Source organism: Gavia stellata, chromosome 13 (assembly GCF_030936135.1).
Source record: "Gavia stellata isolate bGavSte3 chromosome 13, bGavSte3.hap2, whole genome shotgun sequence".
Lineage (NCBI taxonomy): Eukaryota > Metazoa > Chordata > Aves > Gaviiformes > Gaviidae > Gavia > Gavia stellata.
Window position 1 is genome coordinate 13,605,545 of NC_082606.1, and position 19,998 is coordinate 13,625,542.

Below are 19,998 nucleotides of genomic sequence, written 5' to 3' on the forward strand. Positions count from 1 at the left end.
CTGGGAACCCTTGGCAGTAGGAAATCCCCACACGGTAGTCTGAGAAAGTTCATCAGAAACATGGAGAAAGAGAGACTAGAAATGTGTCTTTCACCTCTGGGTTTGAATGCCCTTCTGCTTAACATGGTCATCACATATTTTGAGGGTGAGTGGGACTCACTTGGATCCTATAATGTTGCTATAATGTTGTAGTTGGGACCAGAACCTTGGGCTGTATATTTTCCTGTTAAAAATGCCATTTTGATGAACCCAGTCACTTCCATGGAGAGAGTGCTAGTGGCAAGACTTGGCATTGGTGTTGGCCATTTCTGCAAAGGAGCCAAGATTTGCCTCAGAACAGAAGCTGAATTACTCCCTCACTCACAACGGGAACCACTGGTGGTGCAGCATAAGGGCAGGTGTATTGACTGCCATATGGAGCATTCTGTGGAAATGAAGGCCCTCAGCCTTCAGCGCTGCCTGGCAGCATTCATGGGTTTTCTGTCTACTTGCTTTTTTAATCTTTAAAATAGATGGTGGTGGCATTATGTATCATATAGACATAATCAATAGCCATCTGGAACCCCATGGACACAATGAAATTGTCTGTTAAGAACTCATTCTGAAAAACCACACCAGTTTCAATAACAGCTTCAGCCAGCAGTTTTGTTGCCAGTAAGAGCAGTGTATAATTTTGTTGGAATGTTTTTTTGCAAAGAGAAGATTTTCAGAAATGGTTATAATAAAGTTTGCATCAGTGGCAACGTCCTGTAGGAGCTGTGATGGTTTTCTGTGTTTTCTTACCATGTTTTTTAGAAAGCCACATTTATGACTGTTGTGTGTCATGGGGGAGGGCAGTCTTTTTATTATCTGAAGGTGGGAGAGGAACAGGTCTTGTTCCTTCATGCATCAGAAGCAAACTGGAGCTTAATTGGAGGAGAGTACCTTTGTCCACAGGAGTATATGCTAGAATTAGCTTTGTTCTTGGCACCCAGTGATGCTAATGATAACTATGTGAATGTGAAGCCAAAGTCCCAGTAGGATACTAGTTTTACTGACTAAACTAGGAGAAAGGCTGTAAAGTCCGCAGTTGGACAGCCTCCCTGGGTGAGCGTAGCAGCATTCAGTGTAGGAGGGGAAGAGAGATGGAGGACAACAAGGGAGCTGCTGCTGCTGGGTGTAGTGCACCACACCGGCTGACCTTGTGGACTGCGTAACTCTCTAGGGCACCTGGTCCTGCTGGAGGGCTCTGTACTGGCCTGGCTTGGTGCGCAGAGCCCCTCCTCACACCCCCAGGAACTGGGATGCAGCAGTTTTTTGAGCAGCAGCATCCATCCAAAGAGCCAAGCTCCTCTTCTTCCCTGTTATGGAGAGCTGAATAGCTGTTCCTGCTGAAGAACGGGGCTTGGACCTGTACAGTCAGACAGTAAAAACAAATTCAGTGACATACAGAAATAATAAAAAAAAAAAGTCTAATTCTGCCCTCGAGCCCCAGGGGCTGCATGGAAATAATCTGCTTCACAAGGCATTTGCGATTCACAGCAAGTTCTGCCCAAGGATGGGAAGAAAGACAAAGGCTATATAATTTTTATTGAAAACAAGAAGCAAAATGTTTCCCTTCTTTTGGTTGGGAGTTTCTCAGTTTAGCAGGTTCCTGTTAAAAGGCCTGTAATGTGTAAGTGGGTAAACCAAATCATTTGCCGTGCTTGTTACTAGCAGAACAACACTGGCAGATCCTCCTTCAAGTCTGGTTGTGTATCTGGTTGCAGTGGCAGCGTGTGTTTCCCGGCCTGGTTTCCAGTCATGGCAGTGACTCAGTGTAGTGTTTGCAGGCTGAGCTGCCAACCGTGTGTTCCAAATGGGACAGTTCCACTTATTTTTTTTATTTATTATTTTTATACATATTTGTTCAAAGAGCCATGCTGAGAAGCTGCTCTGTTTATTTCCTTTCTTCTTTTGTTTCATAAACTGAAAAAAATCCTTTCCAGCTCCAGCATCCTTTATCCTCCCATTTCCCTTCATGATGTCACCTAAGCCTATGACAGGAAGCCAACATCTGATATGCAGAGACACCTCTGCACTCTGAGCAGGATGCTGGGACTAAGCACAGTTAGCACATTTTATTCCCAAGACATCCGCATCCAGCAAGTAGAAATGTGCCCTTGGTTTGAACAGATCACAGAAGCGAACATCCTTTCTTAATTCTTGGTAGTTTACTTACTAGGATATTGTCTACTATCCTTAACTGAATGATCTCTAATAATTTTCCATGCTTGATTTCCATGCTTGTGTTTCTGGAACTTCCATCACTTTATTTTGGCTTTCTCTCATGTCATTTTGCCATGCATTTGGAGATGTATGCACCTCACCTTGTTTCCTCTGTATTTTCTCTTCCACATATCTAAAAATGAGGGAAAAGAATTGGTTTGGGAGACTTATTTTGGTGACAAGTGTGGAGCTGGTGTTTCCGAGCCAGTATGCTACCAAGTAACAATTTTTTCATTATTGTCAGTTCTTCCTTTAGGAAGAACTTTCTTCCCCACAAGAACTTTCTTCTGAAAAATAGGTCCTAATAAAAGGTCAGAATGTTTCTGCTGCTTTGTATCTCCCTCTTCGTACAAAATACTGCAGGAACTGGTCGCACATTATTATTATCATTATTGTTACTGTTACTTCTTCACTGCTCAGACTATAGACCAAGACCTTGTTAGGTGCCAGAGAAGTCTAGTATATTCCTTGCTTCAAAGAGTTTCTATTCTGAGTAGATAGTGTTGTAAATTTCTGTACCTACCCATCCCTAAAGAGTCAAGTAATAGTGTTGTACTTATAGGTAATTTTTTAAGATATTTTAATCCTGAATCTCTGTCCTTTGGAAATTTACTTCATCAGAGCTCCACAGAAAATAGCTTCTAATCTGGATCATCGAAGCCTTTACTCATACTAGCTGTGTACTGGTTCCACATATAGAGTACTTTGACGTGCTTCTATGTGCAGCCTGGGAACCAAATATAAGCTTTGTGTGGGCTGAAGTTTCCTAGACTTGCAGAGGAAAGATGAGGCTGTTCAGAAGCATGTTTCTAATATATTGCTTTAATACTGATAAACTCGCAGAAAGCAAAATTCCCAGTCAGGTCAGAGACTGATGGGCTAACATAGGTCCAGTGGAAGGCAATGAGGATCGTGCCTGGGAGGCATGTGGGATCTAACTCTCCTAATAGTAGCAGTGCTGTCAGAATGATTGATGCTCACGCTGATGAGGTTTGCATGCAGAGGATGACCATGCATCTCGGGTCAGTTCTTTTTTTTTAAACCAGCTATTCCACTCTTAATGTGCAAGTCCATTAATCCTTGGATTTCAGCAGAGAATTACATTCTTTTGCCTACACAGTGCTCATCACTATGTGTGTGGTGATGAATGGATCCTCTCCACACTTTTAAGGAGGCAGATAAGGCATAGAGGGATTAAATGATTTGCCCAAAGATGCCCAAGAGATCTGTCACAAAGACAGTTGCTGAATCCAGGAACTGGAGTTCAGTGCTAGTTCAGAGCTGTGGCTAACATTCATAATCCTCCTGTAAATTTGGTTGGACATCAAATATGGTAGCCAGTAGCTGGACTGATCCCTGTAGGATCTGCTGGAAGCATTCCCAAGGCACAGAGCTTTTGAGTAAGTGCACAGAGACCTTGCTAATGGATTGTTTTTAATTCTTAAATGTTGCAGAATAATGGTGATGGAGAGTCAGTCAAAAATGTTCTCACGTCTCCTGAAAACCGTATCCTTATCAAACGCATGTTGATAAAGTGTGCTGACATTTCCAATCCATGCAGACCTATAGAACAGTGTATAGAGTGGGCCGGACGCATCTCTGAGGAGTACTTTGCACAGGTAAGGCAGCTAAAATGGGCTGCTGAATTTCCAGGTGAGCATCTCTTTAAAACGGGAGAGAAGGGTGCATATACTGCCAGAGTCCCAGAATATCTAAGGGTGCATTATGAAATGTGAAAAATAACAACTTGTTTATTTTAAATGATGGGTATTACTCATGCCAATACAAGACTAGATGCCTTCAGACAGATGAAAGTTGACAACTTCTACAGTGCAGTTTTTGAAAAATTTCAGCTTTCAAGTTGTTCAGTTTGGAGCTGGGCTTTTTGAGTTTTGCCTGCAAATGCATTCCCATCACAAGAGGCAGGGGAAGGGTGCCTCCTGTGTACCCACGTGCTGGCTATGCCTCAAGAATAGGATCATCAGGTCCTAGTGTTAGCATGGGAACGGCACTTGCTCCAAGAAATGTTGTAAGACCTTAGCACATTGTGATGAAGAAAGGTTTTATGAAGATGGAGAGGGCAGAGTCCTTATTACAGATGATAGACCAAATACTGCAATTGGGACTTGGTACCTCAAGGGAGGAAAAAGAGGATAAAAAAGATACTTTGCCATCTCTGAGTTGTACAGATTGTCGCTTCCATCAGCGATTGAAAATGGTTGAGCATCTTTTAGCTCCGAAGCTGTCATAACTTAATCAGTAATGTGTTAAGTTACTTAGGGTTAGCTTTGTGTGTAGATGCAGAAGGTAAATGTATCACTTTGTGGGAAACACTGGAAGGCACTATCCGTCTGCTGTTTCGCTGAAACCTAGATGACTAGCTGCTCAAGATTAAATTGCTGCTTCTTCAGATTTACTCAGGTTCCTCTGTTTATTTAGCAGTTGTATGCTCTAGTTGGTGCCAAACAATCTGCTGCTAAAAGAAGCCCATTAACAGAATGTGTCTTAGATGAATAATCACAAGAGTGTTTTTTGCAGACTGATGAAGAAAAGAGGCAAGGTTTACCTGTTGTGATGCCAGTTTTTGACAGAAACACTTGCAGCATCCCCAAATCCCAAATATCATTCATTGAATACTTCATTACTGATATGTTTGTTGCCTGGGATGGTAAGCAAAATTCTGCTGTATTTCCTGATGATAACTATTTTTTTAACATTTGAAACTACTGTGACATAAAATTGCTTTCTTATGGCTCCTAAAGAAAGGGGGAGAAAAGGGAAGATTTCTGCAGTTCAAGTAAGCTTAATAACTTCATTGTTGCTTAGAAGTACTTTGATACTGCTACAAGCCATTCTCATGGCTTCTCTTTTATACATTAGATTCAAACAATGTTTAACTTTCTTCATTTTAAACTTGCTTCTCTGTAAATGGAGGACAGAACATACTCTCCTTGATAGCACTTTGGGCACAGCCATTTTATCCATGTTAGTATCAGTTACTCTTCAAGACAAATTTCTACAGTCTGGAAACTGCTTGGGGGAGCAGCTATTTCCTTCCAGGTGCTGCCTCCATGGTAAAAGTGGTCAGAAATGTGTCTCTCCTGAATGCCGAATCATGACATGTGACTGAGATTTGATGAAGTAGAATAATTACAAGCATAATTAGCTATGCCCCTCCTGGAAAACTGGGTCCCTTTGCTGGGACTTGTAATACCAGTATTAAGTAGACTTACAGAACTGTTCTCAGTGGCCTGAGTGATACGTGAGTGATGAGAGCTATACAGCCAAAACCATTTCAAGTATCAGTATGACAGATTTAAGCTTTCCTACTTAACACAGTTGCCCAGACATTTCAAGTGATATTTAAGCAGACAGAATCATCTGACTGTTTCAATTCTGCAAACTAAATACACTCTGCCCTTTCTTCCCTAGTATTTGCAGACCTGCCAAATTTGATGCAGCATCTGGATAATAACTATAAATACTGGAAAGGACTAGATGAAAGGAAGCTGCGGAGCCTTCGACCACCACCAGAATAGCAATTAGACCATGGTGTGTAATTTACTAACCAGATGCATATTTATTCAAGCTCACTTTTATTCATGTGATTTCAGATTTGTTTTGGTCTCTTCAGTATTACAGTAAGGCTAGCCCATGCGCTTGGGGAACTTTCGAATTCAAGAGAACATGAGGTCAGCAGCTGACCTTGAAGAATCTTCATAAAAAGGACATTCACTAGAAGATTTTGCTTAATCCTCAATCCTGCAAGTGGAAAAGAAGTATCTATTAATAGAGACTCACGGCTTTTATGAGAAAGCTACATGCTTTTTATAAGCACTTAAGAGAGTTACGTAGAACAATCAGACATTTAAAATACAACTCTCCATGAAGGAATTTTTGATCTATGAAAAATAGATGTACTCTATTTTTTCACATCACAGAAGGTGCAATCATTCACTTCTGAGCACTACTGAAAGTGAGTTCTCTTTAAGAAATTTAGTAGCAAATGTAAAAAATAACACAAGAATTTTTGAGGTTGATCGTTAGCATCTATGATTAAAATGATATGTTTTATTTATTTTGTTAGATGTTCAATATTTTCTATGAATTTATAAATACTTAAAAGCCAAAGCCAACTTTAGATGCATTACAAATTTACATGATTCATACTCATTAATATACATTTAATTGATGTACAGACCTTTTATTTTCATAATGCAAATACAAAATACTATACAATGATACATTTTTATTGCACTGTAAGGATAGATGTGTATGTTTAAATATTGTCTGATTTATGTTAATTAAAATAAGTTTTATTGAAAAGGTCTCACTTGAGAATAGTAGAATAAACAAGAAATGTATACTGTCTGAGCACCAGAACTGCAGTGGTTCTCCCACAAACCAGTGATGACCACCTGATCTTCCGTTGGCTACAAAAATAATAATATGTTGGAACTTTTTGTTTTCTCCCATTAAATTTTATGACTGAATTCCCTGTCAAAGTCTGCCTTATTTTATGTAGTATTTCTACAAAGCATTCCACAGCATATATGAAGAGGTAATACTAAACATCTAATGAATTTCAACATTTTATAGCCTATGTATTTTCCTCTGCCATGAAAGAAACAAAACATAAAACCACCAACAAAAACCTTTAACTCAAGAAGTTTGTAAAGGCTGTGTACCTTCACAATTTGAATGAAACCTTCATAGCAACCACCAGAAAATAATAAAATGTATATTTTAAGAAGTGTCAAAGTCCTAGCCCTTTCATTTGAAACATGTATTTACTTTGTAGTTTGCAGACTAACAGTTACATGAAATTCTTTTTTAAAAACCTAAGATACATGCTGTCTGGGGAAGGGAAGAGTTGAGGGGGTTGGACTGGCATAAGGGTGATGAAAGGTGGTATATGGCTGGCAAGCCCTTGTGTTTGTGGCCTGCCCTTGGCAAGCCCATCAAACCCTTGTGTGCCCTTGGACAAGTCTCTTCACAGCTAAAAGCAGTGCCACGCTGCATTCCACTGAAGGACTAGAAGAGTATCCTGTCAGCCTTCCCAGTGGGCGGAAAGGCACTCCAAAAGCACTGAAAGAATTGCTGACTGTTGTCAGTGCAGAGGCAGTTGACTTTAGAGACATTTTGAACCATTCCTGAAGAAGCACAAGCAGGGGAGAGGTGGATGATGAAGCAGTTCAGGGACTGCAGCAGTAGGAGCCGTAAAGCAGGTAAGAAAGGAACAGCTGGCCTCTCCGGCTGTTACCTGTTCCTGTGTTTCTCCTTCATCTCCAAGCTGATGAGACTCATGGGCCACCACCATTTGTAGCTCACTACTGTTCATGTTTGCATCATGCCTTTCTGCCAGTGCTACCATTACCCTGCTTGTGTGCTCTCCCTTCCTACACAGAATTCGGGTTATATGCTGTTGGGGCAGGGAATTCGCTTTTGTAATTTTCTTTAGCTCATCAATGCCTGTATATTGCCTAAGCCGGTGGGGTTCAGATACCGCCTAGGAGTGCTCAGACCATGCCACTGTCTCACTGACAATAGTAGGACAGGGGGTAGGGGGTCCTTGTCGATCTTCCAGGGGTTCTACAATCGATACTGAAGGAGCAGATGTATTTCCATTGAAGGCTGAAAAAAACAAGTACCCTATTTTCAAAGGGAACATGCAAGGAGAGGGAAAGTTGGTTGCCAGATATGTTGTTTTCCTGCAATGTAACATTGTGTTTCCCTATATACGCACCTATTCTAATCAGCTGTAATTTACCACCTGGCGTTAATCTCTTCTAGTGCATGCAGGCTCCTGTGCCTAGTTCAAGGAAAAGCTATTCTGGCTCCGTTAGAGGGAGGCTGCATCACACCGTCAATATCTCCTCCGCTTATCTGCTGCAATGAGGATAGGAGAGGAAAAGTAACAGCATATGGGCCCAGAGAATGTATGCAGGAAGGGGGTGAAAATATTTCTTCATAAGCATAGTTAATATTCTGGGTTATATTAATGAATGGTAAAAGCAGTTAATTTAATCTGCTATAAAAATGCCTGATGCATCATCATTGAAAAGATGTGATCAATATGATTAATTCCCTGAAATTCACACTGCATCTTTAATGCCATTACTTGGAGTGTAGAGCTGTGCTAATCAACCCTCTGTATCAGCCAGATTTGTGTCCATATTGGTGTACAATAATTTCACTTAATGTAAAACATTGATTTGCAGCCACTGAATGCAGCTCTGTTCATTCTGTTGTCCATCTAAATTTCGCTGTTGCCAGGGACAGATTATAACCAAAGTCTGGAACCACCATGCGTGATCCTCACCTAAAATCTCTTCCCACTGAGCTTCTCTCTACAAGCTACACCTCGTAAGTCTTCTGTGCAGTGCGAGGCTGTGCAGGTTCAGTGGGGGCTATTCCAGGCTGCTGCCCATGTAGCAGGAAGGGCCTTGCTGTGGAGCAGTAATAGCTCTAATGTGATACTCATCGCTCCAGGATCCAATGTCCTTGGATCCCATTGCAAATTCTTCAGCCGTTCCAGATCCCCTTCCTTTCTTCTCCAAGACTACGTAGCAACATCACATGCCCTGTGCTCAGAAGCCTTTCCTCTCCCCATGCTTTTTGAACTGTCACTCAGTGATGGAGCTCTGCTTGGGACATAAACCATGGCTTTACTGGTGGTCCTTCACCATGGAAGGGAGAACACTGGAATAAACTGAAAGAGAATGATTGAAGTTATTCCCAATTTCAGACAGGCTGGCAGTCTTACACAGTGTCTGCACTTTTCATTTATTCTTGCTTTAATGCTAATACAAGAATAAATTCCAGTGTAGCTGTGATGAAGGAGCGGTCCTTTATGCACCTCCGGGGTTTTACTCTTAAAGCTTTGTGTTTTAAAACTGAATAAGGTTCAGCAATTCAGCATTAAATGACCCATTCAGAATGATTGGCTCTATTTTCCATGCTGCATATTTTCAATCAGGTAACACTGCTGCTAAACCTGGGTATCACTTTAGTTGCTTCCAGGTGAGTCTGAACTATTATGATCTGCTAAAAAAAATGCTGGCTCCTCAGCAAATTGCCCTAGATCAATATCGTGGTCCTTTCAAGGGATAGGTATAAAATTCTGAGTAATAATTGCTTATCCTTACAAAAGGAGAAACCAGACAGGTGGTGTGCACAGCTACCTTGTCACAGGTCTGAAGACTGCTTTCATACTACGATTTTCCCAATGGCTATATATAAATTAAAAATCCCCTGAAATGGAATTAATGCCTTTGTTTTTGTTGCAGTGTTTTGCTGTGGCTGTCTCTGCTTGTTTCAGTAGAGACATCATTGATATGACACTGAAGAAAATGTGTCATGAACAGGAAGGAATTGAAGCAACGACAAAGCCATTCCTACATAAAAGAGAAGGAAGGATAATAAAATTAACTACCTACTAATCCCTTACAGGATGCTCAGAAACAGCACAGGGAAACTGTAGTCAGTTGTGCCCTTCTGTGAGACCAGAAGGGTTTGAGTCATGACTCTGCATGGAGGACTTTGAAATGAAGTCTCAGCGCTATTCACAAGCTTCAAAACAAATAATCTCTCTGCTGACGTGTGACATCATGCCTCCAAGGTACAGTGGTCCCAGGGGTGCTCGTTAGCAGGATGGCTTGCATTTCACTCTGACATGATGTTTGGATGCAGAAAACAAGCTTTTAAATTACTGCCATGTCCCTGTGCAGCCTGTACTGCTGGTTCAGAACAAAGGGGATGTCCAGGTGCTTCAGCTATTTTTTGTTCTGCTGAAGCTATGGCTCTGTGGGCAAAGGACTTTGGTGTTGCAACTCCACTGAATGCTTTCTCTCGGTGCCTGCTTTGAATGTTACTAGGGCAAAGTGTCTCATGTTTTCCTTTTTTTCCCTTGTTTAACATCTTCAAGAATCTCCTCCTACACTTCCCACGCAAACCTCAGTGAACTTAGCTTTGCAAACCCTGGAAAGCTATGTGTTAGCATCCTCTTTAACAGGCCAGGTAACTGAGTTAGAAAAGGCCAGAGGACCCAGAGCCACTAAGCAAAATGCGTTTGAGGCTTTGAAACACCTTTGAAGTCCTGGACCTTCAAGCCCTGCTTGTGGTTTAACAGTAAGTCTTTCTCAGACCAGGAAACAGTCTTCTGGTCTTCTGATGCTTCACTTTTTCCCTCCCAGCTTCTGTCTTCCATTTTTCTTCTGATCCCATTTGCTAGGAGTTCTTCCCTTAACTTCCACTGGCTGTGGATCTCCCTCAAACACACAGCCATAGCGCTGGGACTAAATCCTGCCTTTCAAACTGACTCTTGCTACTTGCAACAACTTTTACCACAAGAAAATCTTCTTTTTCTGATTCAAGTTAAAGTGAGCCTGGAAAAATACCCTATAATGGCTGAAAGCCTTACATTGGTATCCACGGGCAGAGGGAGAATATGAACATAGTTAACTGAAACAGCTTGTGAGCACTGCATTGCTACTGCATGCAGTGTGAATATGTATGCAAGGTCTTTTGTGTTGTACTCCCACATGCAAATTGAAGTTCAGGAGTGTTGCAGGCACCTCTGCCTTTGAGGTTATGTTAGCAAATACAAGCAGCTGTGGTCACTTGTTGAAATTCGAATCTCTTTTCTTGGTTTGCTTGCTCCCCCCCTCGAGTGGCAAGAGTCATTGCTAGAGCTAAGACTAATCTTAGTTCAGCCCATGGTAATGAACAGAAGTTACTTTAATCACCTATGTTTCTCTTGAGGTAGTGAAATAGCACAGCAATGCACACAGTTTTAGAAACAAAGTGAAAAAGGTGATTGCCTGGTTTTGAAATGAAAGGAGGAATTTAGCCAGTGTATAATTATTCAAGTGAGAAGCTGGTCCTGTCTGTCTTTAATATTGCAAAGTGGTATTTGATGTAAATCCTTCCCCAGAGTTCATTACATTAGCTCTTAGCTCAACCTGAGCACGCTGAGCGCCAAGTTCAGCGTGCAGCATGTTTTATAACCAAGTAGAATGACATCATCCTAGTGATCCTGCAGCTCCCTAGTTCCTTGGGAGGAGGTACAGATTTGTCTTCACCCTAAAGATGAAATGGAATATGTTTGATGAGATTCCCTTGGTATTTGCGGTCTGGAATGTGTGAGGAATATTGCTTTGCACCTCCAGCAAGAACTGTCCCTTTTTGCCAAAAAAAAAAAAAAAAAAAAAAGATGTTACTTTGCTTGTAATATTTTTCTTTACAGAGAATTAATTTTTTCTTTACAGATCCCTAAGTGCTTCACAAGAAGACCCACAGAGCCCTTGTGCAGGTGGGTAAAACAAGCTGCAGGGAAGCACAGTGGCTCGTCGGCGTCCACCCCATGGCAAACCCTGGCCTAGTCCTGGGGGCTGCCAGGCTGCTGCTCAGGGCTCTGGGTTGAACCATGCTGACTTTCAAAAAAAGTGGGAAGAGAAATTTAGAGTGCAGGTGCTTTCATAACAGTTTGTCACTGACGCTTTACAGAGATACTGGTCAGAGCTCCTGAGAAGCCAGAAATCCGTCCTCCCTCCCCACTTTGTCCTGACCTCAGTGAGAGTCGCGGGAGTGCCGAGTGGCATCAGCGTGTGCACATGGAGTCCCAGGGCCTGTCCCCAGCGGTGGGTGGTGCCAGCTATTTCAGAGGCTGTTTACCGTAAGTAAGAAAGACTGCAATGATATAGCGTGAATGTAAGCGCTAAGAAACAGGCAAGATGCCCAGCCACCCCACCAAGACTGGGCTGGGAATGGCATGCATAACATCAGACACAGCTTGTGGGGATAGTTAGGGAGAAAGACTCCAACTGCATGAATAGACAGTTTTCAGGACATCATGAGAGCAGAATGAAATTCTCCTCATCGTACAACCAAGCCCTAGAGGTGAGCAGCCTCTCCCAGCCCCTGAAAATCCATGCTGGCAGACTCAGTGCAAATATGCTGTCCCCTGTTACGACAAATCTCTGACAAGCCAAGGTCAGAAAGCAGAAAGCTTTAGCTGCTTTATCATGCCAGCAAAAAAAAAGAAAGAAAACAAAAAAGCCTTGTTTTAAAACAAGTGGTTTTAAATAAACAAATGTTCTTTGAACCACATCAGAGTACATACCTTACAATATTTGTTAAGTAAATATCAGTGACATGTTTAAGTCTGGCTCAGTATGTATTAGCAAAGTGGTATTTTGTGTTGCTTTTGTTGTAACAAGAGTCAATAGTGTTTCTAGAAGGTCACCTGAAAAAAGGGACTTTTGCGGTTTTTTTCCCACATAGCATCCCACGGAGAAACATCTGCCCACCAGTAGCCCCACTTCAGGCCTTTCAAGTAAAAAACCTTCCCAACGCACTGATTTTGGTGAAGTTATACTTCACTTTCATTAGGGGTATTTTTTACCCATGGGTTCACCTCTTACATCATTTTGGCTTTCTGAAGGAAGTCTGCTCTGAGACTGGTTGCAAATACATGGTCATGTTATTATAGTCTGTACCTGAAATGCCACAGTGCTGTGGCTGAGCAAAGTCCAGACCTACTCTCACCTCTTCTGATCAGCTGCTCCCTCAGCTTAGATTTTGTTCAGTTTGGTACTAGTGCTGTAAGCACAGAGAGCCCCCCCGCGCAGCCCTGCTCTTCACAGCTTCACATCTGAGCTGACCCAGCGTCAGCCAAGGTACACTAGCAACACGCAGAAAGCCACTGAGGGACCAAGAGGGCACCACACAGCCTAAAAGCCGATGGTTGCTTTTTCATGTGCTGCAAAAGAAAAAAGTAATACCAATTTCTAATTTAAACAATCTTTATATATGTATTTGTATTTTTGTCTGCCTATCCTTTGACCTTTCAGCTTATTTAACTCTTTCAAGAGCCAGGTATTAACTCTAGGGTTAGCATACAGACAGAGAATGCAAAGCAAGAGAACAGATTGTAACGATGATGGTGCTCAATTTGAAACTGTCCACCAGGAACAAAGTTTTTTTTTCCATCTGATGGGCTGTGAGGAAGTCGGACTGCTTCTTAAGTGTCCTTTCCTGTATGTCAATACAAATGATCTCTTTGGGCATGCTCAGAAATTTTGGGCTTAATAAATCATCACTGTAGACCATGTGCTTCCATGTATGGGAAGCGATGTGACTTTTTCTCCCTGCCTTTGTGGGGTGTGGAGAGAAGGAAAGGTCATGCTCTGTGGGACCCGGGGGAGAAACTGCAGTTCATAAATCAGGCTTGAGCTACCCCAAAGTCAGGCCATTGAAGTCACGGTGAGGCTCTGCAGGCAGAAATGACAGGTAGGCTTTTATCTGTATGCCATGGCATCACAAGTCGATACTATGACTTCTTTCTCTTCTTTAAAGCTTTCATGTCAGAGGAATCAAAGCCCCCTACCTCCCCTTCCCAAATTGCCTCCATGCCATAATAGCATGAACAGTAGTTAGCCCAGGTTTGAAAGACCCTTTGATGAGATATTGCTGTTTGATAAGCCATTTCAAGGGCAGGAGGCGAAGTGTTTACTTTGCTTGGAAGAGGAGTCTGATGAGCAATTTGCTTTTCTTTTGCTGAGGCCAGGCAGAGCTTTGTTACCCCCAGAATAGGGAGACTGCAGAGGTGGTTTACAGCTACTGCTCTTTACCTCTGGCTATTTCTTTGCCTTGTGCAAGAATAAAAAGTTATGAATGAAGCCCAGCAGCCTGTCCCTACCTGTGACAGCTGCCTCTGCACTGAGCCTTAGCAACCATCCACCCCGCAGTTTTCCCTCCCATGGCTGTTTTTCCTGCCTTTGGCTGTCCTGGGAGGCCCTGAGGCCTTAGGAGTGCAGTGAAACCCGGGAGTGCAGAGGAGAGACAGCCGCAGCTTCACAAACAGCTGAGCCCTCCTAACCGTGCACTGTGGTGAAAGGGGCAAACCCGCAAACAGGGCTTCAGGTTGGGCTGGCCGGCATGACTGGTGGTGGGCCAACCCGTAAGGCATGAAACAATTTAGTCTGAGGATACGGAAGCTCTTCGCAAAGCCTAGGCCCATCCTAAGTGCACCAGGTGCTCTCCTGGAGGCAGGAAAAGCCGCACCAAAGGAGTGAAGGCAAGCAGGGCCGCTACGGACTCTTGCTACAAGAAAGCTTTACAAACTTAGATTATAAATGGTGAGGCTATTCAATGTTCATTGAGCGTTTCATTACACAGGCCATGAAATACACCCGACTCTCACTGCACGGTCACAATGACTAGGTTTACTCCAGCAGCCTAGCTGCAGCTTTCAGGTCAGCATGGGAGGACAGGGCAGGAGGTGTTGGGGTGGCCCCAGGCGTTTTCTGACCATGCGTTTTCCAACACTGTAGATGGAACATACGGAATTTTGTTTAAAGATTGAGAGAAAATTTGAGTGTACCCAACTGGCTGCAAAATGGAGGGACTCTATGTGCTACTTCTGGCCCAGCCCAGGTGGTGGGTGTCCACCCAGGCAGATTTGGGAGCTGTGGACCACCTGCCCCAGGGTTGAGGTAACTCAGCAGCTTTGTCACGGCTCCAGCAGTGGCTGCTGCGAGGAGCTGGTGGCTCTCCTTCAACCGTGCCAGAGCCGTGCCCCGGGCAGGGCCCAGGGGAAAGGAAACCGCTCGCCCGACCCAGCAGCAGGATGTCGTTCACATGCTTAAATCTGCAGGATCAAGCACTTGTTATCGGAAGGAAAGGAGACCGACCAGACAGGGAGGTGTTGCACGAGATGGTGGTGTTCGGAGGAGGGCTGTGAAAGGCCACAAATGAGCTACAGCCAGAGCCCTCGCTGGAAAAAACCTCCCCTTGCCCGGCCGGCGCTCAGGTAGGCCACAGTACGCGGCGGACTCGGGCTGGGTCAGTGACTTCTCGGGAAAATGCGGCGTTCCTGAGGCTGAGAGGGGCCCCGCGGCCAGCTCGGCTCGCTCGGAGCTTCTCTACCGCCCCGAACCAGCCGCCGCCTCCGACGCGGCCGCAGTCCCGGCGGCTCCCGCCGCCCCCCGGGCGCCTCCGCAGCCGCCGCTTCTCCCGGGACGGGCGGTAGGGCTGACGGCCGCCGCCACCGCGCTCCCCCGCGCCACGCTCGGCCAGCGGCTGGCGGGGACCGCGGCGGGACAGAGCTCCCACCCAGAGTAGAACACCAGCCGTCTTCCCCCCCCCCCCGCCCGGGGCTGCTGGCTCGGCACGCCCTGGGCCCGGCCACGGCGGCGGAGGGAGGGCAGCGCCCGCCCGGCGCCCGGCTGTAAGGTCGTGTTTATTCAAGCAAAGACAGAGCCGCCCCCGCCGCGCCCGGGCAGGAAGCGGCGCTGGGCGGGGCCTCGGCACGGCACGGGGCCTCCGCCCGCAGGAAATGGCGGCGGCACGAGGTGAGGCGGGAGGGGATCCCTCATGGCGGCGGGGGGTGCCCGCGCCCCCGTTGCGGTGCAGCGTCTCCTACGCCCGGCCCGCGGCGGGTTTAGGCGCCCGAGGGCGCCCCGCCGGCGGCGGGAGAGCGGCGGCGTGGCGGCTGGCGGAGCTCGCCCCGGGCCCGCCCTGCGGCGTTCGGGAGCGGCCTCCTGTGCGGGATGGCGGGTTTCGCCCTCGCTCCGCTCGCAGGTCACGTAAAGGCCCCGCGGAGCGACCCGGCGGCGGTGCGGGGAGGGTAGGCTGCTCCGTGGAGCCGGGCCGGGCCTCGCCTCGTCTCCTTCCCGCCGGAGCGGGTGCCCCGTGCGGTGGGCGCCCGGCGAGGCCCGGCCTCGCAGCTCCCAGAGCAGGAGCGGCCGCGGCGCTCCCGGCGTGCGCGGCTCTCTGTCTCCTGCCCGCGTCCGTCTTCATTGCTCGTGTTACCGCCTTACAGAATCTGCCGCCGTGACGTGCATCTCGTGTGGAAATCCCCGCGGCCATTGCCGTACCGGGGCTGGTGAAGAGGCGCTTCATCCCACAACAGCCCTTTCCCCGGGGAGGCAGGTGAGCGCTGCCCGGCCCTGGCCGTGCCCGCCGGGCCCTGCTGCCTGCAGGCAGGACTGGGCGAGGGCAGCGCCTGCAGCAGCGTGACCGGCCCTGCGTGAGGAGGGGCTGCCGGTGGATTTGGTTTTACGAAGTAGCTTAAGACCCTGCTCTTGGCTGCTGCAGCCTTTCTGGTGCTGTGTTTAAGCCACAGCTTCGCATCTGCGGAGAAACACTTTCATTCAGCTCTAGCTGTGGGATAAGCACCCTTTTGGCAGAGAGTGCAGCCCCTTACGGCCATTTTATGAAGCAGTTCGTGGCCTCGGTATTGCTTGCCTATGTAAAGCTTAAAACATAAGTCTGCTTGGAAGAAGTTTAAGCAAGCAGGGGCCAGGATAGCTGAGTCCCAATATGTACTGGTGATTGAGCACACCAGCATAAATGCAACAGAGAGAAAATGTAACAAAAAAGCGTTCTGTCTTGGGCTGTCCCAGGACTGTGTAGTGAGTCAGCGGAGTCCAGGTGCTGAGCTGAACAGGAAGCAGAGCCTCACCTTTGCGTGGTCTCTGGCTGCTTTGCTGTGCATTGCTAAGGAGTAATGTTGCTTGCTGTTGGAAAACGGAAGTGGGCAGTTACAAAGATACAGCTGAGTTTGAGGGCAGGAATAGGGAATTGGCGTCCAGGCCGGGAAGGCAGGCTGGGTGGTTAGGCTCTGCAGTCTCCTTTAGAAGAGCACAGTCAGTTCCTGAGACTTCTCAGGAGTTTCTTACGGAACTTCATCTGGAGGACTAAGAAAGTGGAGCCAGTGACATTATATTGACTCCACTGATACTATCCTCCTAAATTAAATGGTGGAAGAACAAGGCCTGCCTGTGAGATCAAGTCAGGACCTACTTCGTCTACCTACAAGGTTTTAATGGCAATTAGAAGGAGCAAGTAAAAAGTCAGGTGTTTCTGTAGAAAATGGTGGGTGTGTTTAGTTTGAATCGAACACAGTAAACCATATTTCAGGGCTGTTGTGTTGTCTGTTGTATTTGTGCTTTTGATACTCACCTGTGTGTTTTTGCTCACAGGCCTGTGGTTCCCTTTGTTCCTGGCTCCAGGACTGAGGAGGGCTGCTGGACATGCTGAAGGATTATGGTAACCAGTTTTGAAACTGTAACTGTCTGTTTTAGCCATAGACTGTTCGTGTAAACCTGTCTGATAACTGGTGCGGCCTTGTGAAAGGGCTTCATGTGATGCCCTCCAGTGGCAACAACGTGTACTGGTATTTTAAATCAAGGGAACAGAAAGGAGTTGGAAAAAGTGATCCTTTTTGCCCAGCCTAAAAGGGTTTGAGGGTAACCCCTTCTTAAGCCCAAGGCCCTTTGGGCAGCCCTGGCAAAGTCCCCAGGTAGCTGGTGGGTGAGTGTGGTTTGGGGTATCCCATCCTTTGGCAGTTCCTGCTGCTGCAAGCTCTGCAGGGATGCATAGATCACTGCTGCAAATCAGGACAGCCTGTGGGGTTCAGGTGGCCAATACCAGAGCTTTAGGCATGAGCTTCTGTCCTTTACAGAAGATGAATTTTGTTGTGTGCCAGTAAATGCACATAGTGAAAAGGAACAGGAAGAAAAATGCCAACAGGTACCAGGAAAAATGCATCTTGCAGCACATAACTCACTGTCAGAGACAAGGACAACTTGTTTTGAACTGACTGTTGTCCTTTCACACGATCTAGTTTAGCAGTGAGCCAGAGTTCCTGTAGACAGGCCAGAGATGAGAACTGGTTTTGCCTCATCTAATACACCTTTCAATGCAAAGAAATAGTTCTCAGATCGACAGCTTAACACAGTTCTCCAAGATAAGTGCTATACCCAGGATTCCAGATAAACTGAATCCACTTGGTGTTAGTCTGCTCTGGGGTACCGTGCTGGACCTGTTAATGCCCTTTAACTTCAGTAGGAGACTCCCCTTTTACTGTCAAATATAGCTTCCGGTTCTGTACAGGGTTTGGCTCGTACTCACAGTCTTACAGATGTACTGTGCTTCCCCCTGTCTGGTGGACTTAAACAGAAAGATGAGGTTGATGTGAACTTCCAGCTTGCGTGCTGTAGTGGTCTGATCAATAGACTATGTAGTGGAAGTGGTGGCCTGCCTGTAAAGGTTTCAATGTAAAGGTAATTCACAGTGATGATAGCTGGTTTTAAAAAATTCAGGTTGTTCCTGCCTTTTCCTTTGCTGTATAGATATTTAAGTGACAGGATTGGAATTCCTAAGGGAGGAAATGCTTTGGGTTATTGCTGACAGGTGAAGCTTTTATTAAACAGGAACATGCAAACTCATTTCCCATATTGTTTTTAACCTAGTAGCCAATTACTACTTATTTTTTCTTTTTTCAGATAGTTCTGTTGCTGCCTTAGCTGTCCTGTACCATGCCTGGCCATGAGCGCTGAGTGAACGTTGCTGAGCAGGCTGGTCCGTACTCAGCCATCAGGCCTGCATTCTCCAACAGATTCATCAAGCTGGCAGCGTAATGATGGAGCTGTTAGGTACCTGTAGAGTCCCACACCAAGGGTGTCCGACCACCTTGCATTTGGCTGAGAAAATCTGTCCTTGCAGCAGTCCTGCAGGAGGGTTGTGAAGTCCTGCGGACTAAGCAGTTTGGATTGGGTTCTTGTGTCATCTGAGGTGAACGGCTAATCCTGGTGCCAGGATACAGGTATGGTTTAAACACTTGAAAGCTCGTGGTGGGACTGTTCACAACAGAACATCTGCTTTCATCAGAATCGTTGGGTTCACCACCAGTCTTTCTGCATTAAAGGCTTTGTTGGGAAGTTCAGGCATCCTCATTGCTCTGATACCTGCGTGTTTTACTCTTTCAGATATCTACTTGAAAAGAAGAGTGGCTCTTGATTTTTGGCAGATAAAACATATTCCATTGGGTGGAAGTTGGACCCTGAATCAAGGCATACATTTTTAAGCGAAGGAAAAAAAAAAGGTGTTAAAACAATTGCGTGGTTCTATCTCACTACTTCATTCCCTGGCAGGGGAGCTGTACACTTTAGCTGCTGTTCTCTGGTATGGCCTTGCCAATGTCAGCAGGGCTCACATGGCCACCTCTTGCCCTCTGCATTGGCAGTGGTTGCTGGCTGAGTCACCTGTTTCTGCTGGACACAAGTTGTTGTGCTCACTGCAAGACATAGCAACTGAAAGTCTCTGGCCTGCCTTACAGGAGGTCTGACAGAGTGACCATAACAACCCTTTCTGCCCTGGAAATCTCTGAATTCCTGGTAGGCTAAGAAATGACACCGTACTTGCATAGCTGAGTGTTGCTAAACCCATCTTCTTTTGAGGCTTGCAAAACAAATAGATATCCAAGAGAAGATGGTACTAATTGCTGCTGTAATGACATACTCAGCTTCTGTTCTTACAGGTTCTACAAAGCTTGTTTTGGGGAGACTTTTTTTAAGCTATTTGGGGAAGAACAGACAAGCTTTTGGCACACGGTTCTACATCAAATCTCTTCAGTTTTGCCAGGCTCTGTTTATTTGTAGGGACCCTGTATATTGTAGAGACCGCTGCCTGTTTCTGATGATCCCCTAGAATGGAAACTTGAACCAATGGTTTTTGTAATGAATGTGCAATAAATCTGTGGAAAAGCTTCTCTGTTAATGACTCTTGATTGAATTCAGGTAGTTTTGACATACACAAATGAGGCTGTTTAGAGCTAGACAAGCCTGCTTGACAGGCAGTGCCTGTCTGATTGCCTGGTGTCTGGAAACGAAGCCTAAACAAGGACATTTCAGCTGAGTGCTGGGCCAGCCCCCACTGGACACGCAAAGCTTCAAGGACACAGCA

At 45.7% G+C, this 19,998-nt stretch overlaps 1 protein-coding gene, 1 long non-coding RNA gene and 1 other non-coding gene across 4 annotated transcripts in view; all 3 read left to right on the plus strand.

The window, feature by feature from the left end:
• Positions 1-6,301, plus strand: part of PDE8A (phosphodiesterase 8A) — a 127,451-nt gene extending 121,150 nt beyond the window's left edge. For both annotated transcript variants that reach the window (XM_059824161.1, XM_059824162.1), the window contains exons 20-23: positions 3,702-3,866; positions 4,786-4,915; positions 5,680-5,799; positions 5,882-6,301. In XM_059824161.1, the coding sequence (XP_059680144.1) occupies positions 3,702-3,866; positions 4,786-4,915; positions 5,680-5,786 (402 nt within the window). In that variant the 3' untranslated portion in view covers positions 5,787-5,799; positions 5,882-6,301. The remainder of the gene's footprint in view (positions 1-3,701; positions 3,867-4,785; positions 4,916-5,679; positions 5,800-5,881) is intronic.
• A 9,775-nt stretch (positions 6,302-16,076) lies between these two features.
• LOC132317996 (uncharacterized) lies at positions 16,077-19,795 on the plus strand. Its single transcript, XR_009484266.1, has 4 exons — positions 16,077-16,182; positions 17,235-17,301; positions 18,540-18,859; positions 19,023-19,795. It is a non-coding gene; the product is annotated as an uncharacterized LOC132317996 (long non-coding RNA).
• LOC132318055 (small Cajal body-specific RNA 15) lies at positions 16,942-17,072 on the plus strand. The gene has a single exon (XR_009484274.1). It is a non-coding gene; the product is annotated as a small Cajal body-specific RNA 15 (non-coding RNA).
• Positions 19,796-19,998: the final 203 nt, after the last annotated feature.